Genomic DNA, 10779 nt, shown 5'->3' with positions numbered 1-10779 from the left:
TTGTCTATTCCATACGAAGTTAATAAGAATATGCAAATTAATTATATTAGGTTAGAGCTCAGCGAGTTTATCAATCTATAATAGTGCTTGAGCACTGATTTCTATATACATGAGCTCTGACAAATAGCGATGAATTTATATAACTCATCTTCTAATTTTCACGGGTCCTCTACTTCCATTCATCTTCTATTCTGTCCAAACCACAGATATTGTTCTTTATTATCGTGGGTGTCGTCATTGTTGCTATTCTTCTTTTTTGGTTTGCTTCCCGAATCCAGAAAATCCATTCTCTCTATATCTGAACCATCTAAGTCAGACATATCCGTGTGTGAGTCCGAGTCCAATGCAAAGAACATAGGTTGTACGTTCGTGCGCTTCGGCACCTGTGAAGTCGTATTCCCATTTTGCGCAACAAGACTGGGAGAATTAACTTTCTCGTAGGATAACACAGATGGAATAAACTTGATGGAATTCTTTCGAGAACGGCCAGCAGGTTGTGGGGACTCTGTCTGCGGTCTTGAGACATCAGCCTTCTTCTTGCCGCGACGATCCCGATCTTTTTGGCTATTCTGTCTTCTCAGACTATTTCCAAAGGCTAATGATACTCTATTCGCCAGACCATCATCACTTTCATCGCTGTCATGATGTCCTTGGTGTCTATAAAATACCGACTTTCCATTAGCAAGTTTTTTCTTATAGTTAAGTGAACGAGCACGCGAAATTGAGTCTGGTGGCGACCCAATCACAGGAGGCGATCCTTTCAATTCTCGTGGAGGTTTTGTTTGTACATGATCGTCGTTTACTGAAGACAACGAGCTTAACGAAGCTTGTGACGATGTGTGCATCCCAAGAGTGAAATACGAATCAGCAGGCACAGGAGGTGATGCAATCTGTAACGGGTTAGAATCTGACATCTTTCGTGAAGCTTTAGCGTTTGCACTTAACTTAGCTAAATCAATATATGAGCCATCGTTAGAAGAATGGTACTCCCTCTGGTATTGCGCAAGATTCACTTGAGAGTTAACTTTAGAGTTCAACTTGTGAATGGGAATCTCAAAAGCATTGGAATACTTTGTTTTGAATGGCTTATATATTTCTTCATTAGACAACAACTTCGACAAGTCCACCAAGGAATTATTACGAGTAGGCTCCGAGTTTGGTGAGATTTCAGGACTTACGGGCTTTGAAGGACGTTTGTTCAAATCGAAATCCTTCCTGAACGATTCGTCGTTCATGTGTTTCAACTGGAACTCCGCCCTTATCTTGAACTTGTTAGCAGTTGTCACATCCCAGTTCTTGGCCGCAAGACAAATCGGATTCCTTGGCTTCTTCGTATCATTTTCAATCTTGAAAGAAGCACGCGGTTTGACAACAGCCGTTGTTGTCTGTCTGCTGCTTGAGTTGGCCATTTCCGTTGCAAGTTCGTCTCTCTTTATGAAGTTTGTTTTGTAATAAACGATATCAGTTTCTAGATTTAACGTCGTGTCCAGACTTCCATCTGCCATATTCATGGCATCTTTCACTAGTTTCCAGGTATAATCTTCTTGATCAAATTCTTCTTCCTCTTCATCATCATCCTCATCTTCATTATTTTCGCTACTTTCCATACTCTCATCATCATCCGCTTCACTGTAGTGTACTCTTCTTGCAAGATTAATTTTAGCTTCGGGTATTTCATCGAAAATTGGATGGCTTATGAAATAAGACAAGAAGTTGTTTATTGCATAGCCGTGGGACACTACAATGATGATATCCCTATTCTCGATATACGAGCCCTTTTCGTAAGTGGCTAGAAGTCGTTTGAAATAGTCCTTACATCGAGACTGGTAATCTCTGTAGCTTAGATCTGGTCCATTATATGGCCCAAGAGTAGTGGTAGGTCTAAAGTTAGAGCAGTTGGAACGATTCTTCAAAAGCTTCAAATTCGGGGTATACATCTGGTACGCTTCATTGGAGTCGACAAACGGTGGCTTGTTTTTCATTTTATCATGGATCCACTCACTGAGAGCAAAGTCACAGAGCAATTGGTACTTAACATTGAAATCTGGGTACTTCTCTGGAAGAAGGAGCTTGAGTTCAGAAACTATGAGATCAGCCGTCTGGCAGCATCGCAAATACGGACTGAAATGGACAAAGATGTTCTTACGTCTGGAAGTGCATTTATCAGAGAAAGCTCGGGTGATGTCGAGGATTTCTGATGTAAGCTCTTCGATTTGAGCCTCGGCATCTCGTGAAAGCGATGGATCATAGCTCTGGTACTCTGTAGCCAACGATTTGGATCCTGCTGGAGCATGGTCTATTCGCTGACCGTGTCGCAAGAAGTAAAGCTCAGACATCCATATAACTTGTGTGTATGAAACTTGTGTGAATAATTGAGAAAGATTAGGAGCAAAGACGATTCAAAATTTCAACGGCTACACGAACAAGGCGAACTGAAACGTCTATGTAAGCAATGGGTTTCTCGTACAATTCTTTCCCGTTATCGACGAATGAAAGCCACACTGCAACCTATGGTAATAACTTCAACAATTGAAGCAATGTTATCAGTTATCAGTGGAATGAAGCTGTGGCAAGAACAAATGCTATTTAGTGTACTATATTGAGTACCGTGTCTTCTATGGTTTAGCTCCTAACACCCAGTATGTAACAACAGGAATACGAGCTTTCTAGCAACGAGATGGTTCCCACTGATGTGTCTACGTTCGTTCGAAACCCGACACTGCCCGTTCTCGTTCTGTCTGGCTAGAGTTGATTGTATGCAAAAGTGGACTTTTCACCTCAGCCAATATATTTGCGGCGGTGTCTTTTGATGCTGTAGATCCACAAAATGCACTTGCTGGCCAGAAAAATCTCCACAAATTGAGCAAACAAGCGTAACTTCTTAGGTGTTCCAGCAAACTTGTAAACCCAACAACCCAACTTGTACACTCAACACGCAAATTCCAGGCCTGGTGTATATTAGCCTAATCACCTGTTAGTTCCACAGAGAGTGACATCTGAAAAAGTCACACATGATGTCATACCTGCAGTCAACCGAGATGAATGCGGCTCCGACTCCCAGGCATGGGCCACAGGTAACTGAAATGTGAACCATAATTAAGGAATGGTAGCGCGCATTTGCTCCAGCAACCATTTCATGTTATCATTGTCTCTGGGAGATTCCAGGATCTACCCGACTACAACGAGAGAGCATTGTCTAAAGCAAGATCACATGTAGATTTAATTTCATCTGCTTCAGATTCAATTCGTTTGTAAACGAAATTCAAGTGTAACATTAGAATAATACGACTATATGCTCATAGTTAAGATACTTTTATACTTATATTTATGCTTGTAATATGCTCATGCTGATACTAATGCAGATAGATTGAAAAATGTAACATTATGGTAAAGATAGATAATCTTAAGGATGCAAGTGTTTCTATGTGGATTGCTGGTCGTGATTGCCTTATTGTTGTAGTTTGGCTTCCTCTTCTGCCTCTCTCCTCTTGCGACCTCTTGCTGCTAAGTAGAAAAGTAAGGTTGCACTTATGGCACAAAATCCGGCCATTAGAGTATATGTTCCTCCTTCTCCCATCCTATCAACCATGCTTTGAAGGGCACCGACACCAGCTGCTCCTAATAAACATCTCATCAAGTTCAAGCAACTAGTAGCTGCGGAGCCTTGTCCCGGGAACATATCCACCAAAAGGGTGTTGAGTGCGGACATAAACGAAACAGCACAAAATGACATGATGAAAGCGGCTATTAAGACTGGCGCAAGATTGACCTTTTCCTGGATACACCAGCCAAAGACTACTGAAAACATTGTCAACACGATCGATGGATAGACAGTAAACTGAATTCTGCTGGTGAAGATATCGAAAGCTGGTCTGCTTTCTGGTGGAAGGTGTCCATACTTTTTGTTGAAAGCCGCTATCTTTCTAGAATAGATATAATCCAAGACTTTGCCAGTTGCTATGGATCCAATCAATGTACCTAGACCTGGAGCTAAGTAACAGAGGCCAACCTGTATTGTTGAAAATCCATATTTAACTTCTAAGGACGTAGATAGAGTCGTAAGCGACATAGTCCAAGTTGCAAATTGTAGACCTGACGGAAGAAGAGTAAAGAATACTCTTTTTTGAAAGAAGATTTTGTATGAGGCAAAAATATTACTCTTTTTTGTCTCAGCAATAGTTGAGATATCGTTTGTCATTCTCTTCTTCAAGAATGGGGCATGTGTGATTGGTGAAGCATTGACAAAACGAGGAGGAGGAACTGAGAGGTTACCGACAATATTTCTACTTGTTTCTGGTAGAACTAAAAAGCACAATATCAAGGCGAATCCGCTTCCTATTGCAAGCAATACAAACACACCTCTCCAACCGAAACCAGAAACTACAGCAGCACCAACTAAACCTCCAAACCCTTGGCCCACCAATAGAAAACCTCCCATCATACCGATGTAACCTCCTCGTTCAGCAGGTGTACAGATATCTCCCATAACCCCAGAGCCTACAGCTATAATTGGAGCTATTGCCCCAGCCTGTAAACATCTTAAAACAGCAAGAAGCCAATATACGTTAACTCGCGAAAGAGCCACGCATACGGCCGCGTAACAAGTTAAACACATAAGAATACATGGCCGTCTTCCGTAGGTATCTGCAACAGTAGCCAATAGAGTAGGACAAAATCCCTGGAAAAGCAAGTAGGCAACCACCGATAAATTCACAATACCTGGAGAAACTGAGAACTTCTCAGATAATGCTGGTAATGCTGGAAAGTAAATGGAACTAGAAAGAGTAGACCAGATTCCTGAACAACTCAAGAGAAATACCATACAACGCTTCTCGTTGGGCTTAAGGATCGAGTACTGGGGATCTATGTGGCTGCTCTCACTGTTGTCGTCCATCTTGTCTTTCTTTTCTCGAATATCGATGCTCGCAGGTTCTTCAACTTCAGCTTCGGGATAAGTGTGTGTCTTTCCATGAGCTTCTCCAGTCTGTTGTATAGCAGCACTGGAATCAAAGTTGTTATTGTTCATGTTTGTTACAAGTATTCACAGACCAATGAAGCATATTTCAGAGTCTGAATAGGCAAAAGAACGGCACGTAGAAGGATTTATATATGGTTAGAGACAAAGCAGACGAGACCTTTCCTTTTTTTTCAATATATCTATCAATCTCGGTTTTAGTTAAGGGTCCGAATTCCGACACCTCGGAAGTGCCAAGAATTTCGCATTTATGTACTAATCGAGCCATAAACCCGTAGTGCAGGTATGGGGAAGATAGACACATAACGTTTTTGCAACCTTACCAAAGTCTATCACCGAGCTATAATACCACGTCCATACCCTTTTGGAAGCTTTTGTATTGACATGTGGGACTCGATTGAAAATATACGAATGCCTCAAGCTACACTAAAGCGTGGGCATTGTGAGAGTTCTAAAAAAAGTACTTTTTTCATAAATTTGATTATTCGTCCATTCATAAATATTTACCGTACCGTTCAAACATGAAAATAAAACATCCCCCTCCGTTCGTTATTTCGTTATCACAAGAGTAGCAAAGATCACCAAGCAGTGCCCTTACATAACATCTGGATCAAATGTGGCAAGAGCCGTATAGTCCAATCCCTCGAACATATACTTCTTAACTGCAGTAAGTTCATAGGACTTCTCATCCATGGGATACACCCACTTGTTGCCGAAATTCTCCAAATTGTAGTCCTTGTACCAGTGTATATAATCTAACCACATATTTGAATCATTGTAAATCATGAATCGTGTGATCATACATAAACTCGAGTAGACATAAAGAATTCGCAATGCAAAGAAGTTCTTCTCGTATACCAAATCACGAAAGTTCGGTGAAATCATCAAGGTCCACTTGAACAACGGTATCGGGTAGTTCAATTTAACAGATCGGTAAAGACCGGTGTGCAATATTTGAAGGGTAGAACTGAGTATGTTGTACTCAGTCGCAACTATGGAATCGAATTCGTCACCGCCATAAATCTGATCTAGATCCTGTTTCAATTTCATAAGAAGAGGATATGTACAATCTTTTAGTGATGGAGTTTCGAGTCCTCTTTCTTCATGAATAAACATTCCCAGTAACTCGGACCGCAATATTGCAGCCTGGCAAGATATCATAGTAGCACTAATTCCCAAGCACATTGAAAGAAAATCTGTCTCGTCTTCAGCGAAACTAACCAAAGGCAATAGCTTGTGTGGATGAATTGCTAAGAATGAAAAAATTAAGATGCCCGAAACCACTAGCTCTTTTGCGGTCAAATCGTCACGAAATACAGGAATCGACGGCCCCTGTATGTTTCCAGAACCAATGGTAATATTGGTCTTGTTGATGGAATCCATAAAGTACTTAGCTGTCCTATCATAAAGTGTATCCTCGTCATCTGGTGAAATTTTGGTCCTCACCGCATTCGGATCATACGTTACAGTTTTGTTTGCTCTATCGAGCTTGATACGTCCATACATGTCGTCATCGTACTTCAAGAGTTCCAAGTCACAATGGGGGAACATGTTGATAGCTGAAAATGAAAAGACACTGTCTCGAACTAACTTGCTCTGCAAGAATATTGATGGTACATGGTTCTTCCAGACATTGTGCACTTCGTCATTGACCCCAAAAGAAAACATGTATATACAGTGACGGTCAAAGTAATTCAAGAGACGGAGCTCGAAGGTTGAAATATTCAATTTAGATGTCAACTCATTAAGCGATGCGATCTGATCGAACCTGAATGAACCCGAATACATTGGGTTACGTCTATAAGCTCGCAACTTCAAGTACTTTTCCTGGGAGTAGTCTACATTTTGGAGAAGTTCAAGGATATCTTCTTCCAGCAGAGGAGAATCCAGCAGGGACGACTGCGACTTTGAAATAATTTTATCGTAGTGAACTGTATCAGGGTATACGCAGACACGGTTGGTGTGCAAACAGTATTCACAGTTGGGTTTGCTTTCGTCACACTGAATATAGTTAGTACTTAGCTGTGGAATAGATGGATGAATAGATATAATAAATATACGTACTTTGATTCTTAATTGTTTGCAACTGAGGCAGCCGTTTCTAGATCTTTTCTGTTTGGGCCTAACCAGTGCTTTTGTAGAAGGCATGTTATCTGAAGTTATCTATAGTTGTCAAAAATTCACTCGTAGGGTGCAACAAATGAATGAGTATATGTGATTGTGGACGAACCAGGGAAAGCAGGACACAAATAAGCAGACAGAAATATCGACCAGAAATAAACCTAGACAACTTAACAAGATTGTCAACAAGAACACATAAGGATTACTAGATTTATGATTCATATAGTTTCTTTTATGAATCTGTCTGAAAAAGATTGAAATTACGAACCCGATATCTGCAGGAGGTGTTTGATTGTCTTTGCTCAGCCGTGGAGGCAGGAAAGCCTAAAACTCAAGCAAACTCCGCGTAGATAACGGCAAATCTTATGCTCTTTCCTGATAGACTACCTTCATCCGTGCCTTCTGGTGACCAAGACGATCCAAGTAGTTTGAAAAAAGAACAAGTTTTTTTGGAAGTAGATTATTCCAGACCGCACCGGTGATTCACGCAAAGCTTCAGACTTTTGGCTAGTCTACCAAGAGGCGCGGTTGAAATTTCCGTTTATGGAGTTTAGAAGGATATAAATATTGAGGCGACTCCATGAATAGACAATGGAGGAAGGCTTACAGTTGTCTGTGATAGGGTCACTTTACGAGAGCCGTGTTCCAACCTTTACTTGTAGAAGCGTAGTCTCATTCGGATAATTGAGCGTCCATTTCTAAGATCTATAAACTTGGAATCGGTGTATTGATCACATCAATACATCAACAACCTGATTATCTTCTGTACTTCATGGCCACGTACGCTTAGGCACGCTTAGACTAATGCGTGGAAGCTTTTTACGAATGTTCGGCAGCAAAATCGGTGAAAATGAATAATCAGTGTTCAAACGGGGACCTATTTATAGACAATTTATATAGTCTGACAAATCATGTAGTACAATACTTTCTAAGACGAATGGTTCGAAGTCCGAAGAATATATAGACCACTTCATTTCTGTATCCCCATCATTTGTCCGTCTTCTCCAGACTTTAAAGATACCAAGCATTTTGCAACTGGTGAATACACTACAGTGCATCAGTTGACACAATCCAAGGCCAACGGTGAAAATCTATAACTTGTCCGTTCCTAAGCAAATACGTAGAAATTGTAATTCTGACATCGCCATGAGTGTGACTATTTCGACAAAGGCACTTTTATTTGACTTGGACGGCACTCTAGTTTACTCGATTCCAGCCGTGGAAAAGAGCTGGTTGAACGAAGTTCAAGAGCACAACAAGGCTCACCCAGACCAATACTACGAACCACTAGAGTTTGTACATAGTTGTCACGGTACCAGAACTGTAGATGTTTTCAAGAAGTACTTTCCCTACAAACCGTCGGACGAAGATACTATAAATAACTGGGAACAAGGTATAGTGAGCCATTTCGGAAAGTTAGGAAGACCTATTCATGGCGCACCAGAGCTTCTTGATTCGCTTAACAAGTCAGAATTCAGAGACCGTTGGGCTGTAGTAACCTCTGGTACTCGTCCTTTGGCTCATGGTTGGTTCGAAAGATTGTTTAGTCATATTGATAAGCCTTCAGTGTTCATCACGGCCAATGATGTCACACTTGGAAAACCAAACCCAGAAGGCTATACTACAGCTTTTGAAAAGATATCCTCGATCCACAAAATAGAAGACAAGAGTGCAGCTATTGTATTTGAAGATGCGCCTGTTGGTATTGCCAGTGGTATCAATGCTGGCTTCATTGTTATCGGAATTGCTACAACTTTTGACAAGCAAAAGCTCTTGGATGCTGGTGCCAAGTATGTGGTAGAAGACATGACCAAGGTGACTTTGGAGTCTACGTCAGGTGCTGATATTACACTCAAGTTGGAAACCTTGTAACCTCAAGAAGATATATTTATAGATACCATACTAAAATATTAGAGTAAACCTATCTACTTAACATTCAATTCTTCAAATTGATCCTCGAGCTTTTCTTGTCTTTGCTTCTTGATCTTTTCGCTTCTCTTTTTCTCGTCCAAAGAATGCTTGTAGTCCATGTAGTCGTTGACAAATTCAGAGTATCCTTCTTTGTCCAACAATTCTTCATCGATTTCAAAACCATTATTGTTGGAGCCGAATTCGGATTCTGGCTCCTTCAAGATATCCCTGATACTCTCATTACTGACCAACTGATCATGTAAACCGAAACTGAAACACCATTTCAATATTCTCAACCTTATGTAAAGAACCCAACTGTTGATTGGTAATGACTTGTACTTCGATAACCTAATATAGGTCGAGTTCATAATGGAGTTTATGATTTCCACCCCCTGGGTTGTTTTCTTGTATACATGAGTTCTCTTCACTGGATCAACGTATGTTTGCAAAGTGCTTAGTATATTTCTGAAAACAGAATGGACTTGTTTTTTATCCTTTTTAGAAACCTTTTTTGTGGAAATATTGGCCAATCTCTCGAGAATGGAAAATAAGGCACCTTGCTCGTAGTACGGAGCATCGGTGTTGTATTCTTCGTCATTGTCTGCATCTTCTTCTGGATCTGGATAGGTGTATATCTCGTATATCACCGCCACGACTCTTGCTGCTGCCTTGGAGACATCTCTCAAGTCGTCATTATCCACCAAGGGAACAAGTTTCAACATCAAGTCTTCCACCAATTCATTCAAGTAGTTACCTTTAGTAAGCAATGTTAGCAAGCAGCCAACACCATGTAAGGCTGCTACAGCTATTGCAGCTTCGGCATCGACCTGCGAAAATGCCTCGGAAACAAGTCTCTTGTCCTCGCCCTTGTCAAATACAGTGGAATGTTCTCTTTCTCCGGATTCGACATTCTTCTTCAAGGTGTAGGCACTGGCACTGTATCCTTCAGCCAAGTCAATTAAATACGCTACTCTGTCTTCTACCCCAAAGTTGGAGGAGCCATGGTGCAAAACCAAGGTTAATGTCACATATCCTGTTATCAAGTTGGCCTTATTCTCATTAGTAATCACGCTTGTGGCTGGCTCCAGAATCAACTGCTGGATATATGAGAAAAGACCAGTGGACACAAGTACGCCGAAGTCTTCGATATTGCTCACTACAAGCGCCACCAACGATCTCCACAAATACAAAAACTCGGTTTCTGTTCTGTAGTTGCCGGAAGTGAAGATTGTGATGATGGTCTGAATCTTGTCCTCGTCTACATAGTCAGCCGGACCCAGCTCCTCGTTGTGCACCAAGAGAGGTTTGGATACCACCAACTTGTACAATTGAGCCAACAACAATTCTCTCGACAGCGATGACACATCAGATCTTGAGTGCTTCAACGAGGCAACTATCTCATTAACAGTAGAAGACCCCTGGATTCGAGCTCTATTCAATGAGTCGGCATCGTACTGTTTCCTATCGCGCGAGCCTATTCTATCTTCCTTGTTCTTCTCGACCTCTTTGTGCACGGTTTCGACAGTCTGCTGCAAGTTAGCCAACTTCTGACTCAACAACTCCTGGATCTTTCTGAAGTCGGCCTCGGTCTCTTCCTCCAAGTCGGAGTCGTCATCTCTCATCGGGGTTCTGGATTGTGATGCTGCCCGGGAATTTGAGTTAGAGGGAGAGCCGCCGTCTTCGCGGTCCCATCTTCTCTTTTTGAAAATCGCTCTCGTAGCCATTTTTGTGAATAAATACAGTTACTGGAATAGTCAATTGCGATTGCAAAT

General features: G+C 41.3%; 2 protein-coding genes across 2 annotated transcripts; both read right to left on the bottom strand. All coding sequences in view use genetic code 12, as the record gives it.

Annotated features, from left to right (window-relative positions):
* Nucleotides 1-914: 914 nt before the first annotated feature.
* PICST_81572 (predicted protein) lies at nt 915-2769 on the bottom strand (the record flags this gene model as incomplete). Its single annotated transcript, XM_001382698.1, has 2 exons — nt 1610-2769; nt 915-1558 (listed from the first exon to the last, which is right to left on the bottom strand). Coding segments are annotated over exons 1-2 (1371 nt in total), but the record flags the coding sequence as incomplete, so codon positions are not given.
* Nucleotides 2770-3448: 679 nt separating this feature from the next.
* On the bottom strand, nt 3449-9678 carry QDR21 (multidrug resistance transporter; the record flags this gene model as incomplete). Its single annotated transcript, XM_001382697.1, has 2 exons — nt 9139-9678; nt 3449-4876 (listed from the first exon to the last, which is right to left on the bottom strand). The coding sequence occupies exons 1-2, from the start codon at nt 9373-9375 to the stop codon at nt 3449-3451; spliced, it is 1665 nt and encodes a 554-aa protein (XP_001382734.1). The 5' UTR covers nt 9376-9678.
* Nucleotides 9679-10779: the final 1101 nt, after the last annotated feature.

Source organism: Scheffersomyces stipitis, chromosome 2 (assembly GCF_000209165.1).
Source record: "Scheffersomyces stipitis CBS 6054 chromosome 2, complete sequence".
Taxonomy (NCBI): domain Eukaryota; kingdom Fungi; phylum Ascomycota; class Pichiomycetes; order Serinales; family Debaryomycetaceae; genus Scheffersomyces; species Scheffersomyces stipitis.
Note: the sequence above shows the minus strand (reverse complement) of the source record. Positions and strands in the feature narration are given on the sequence as shown.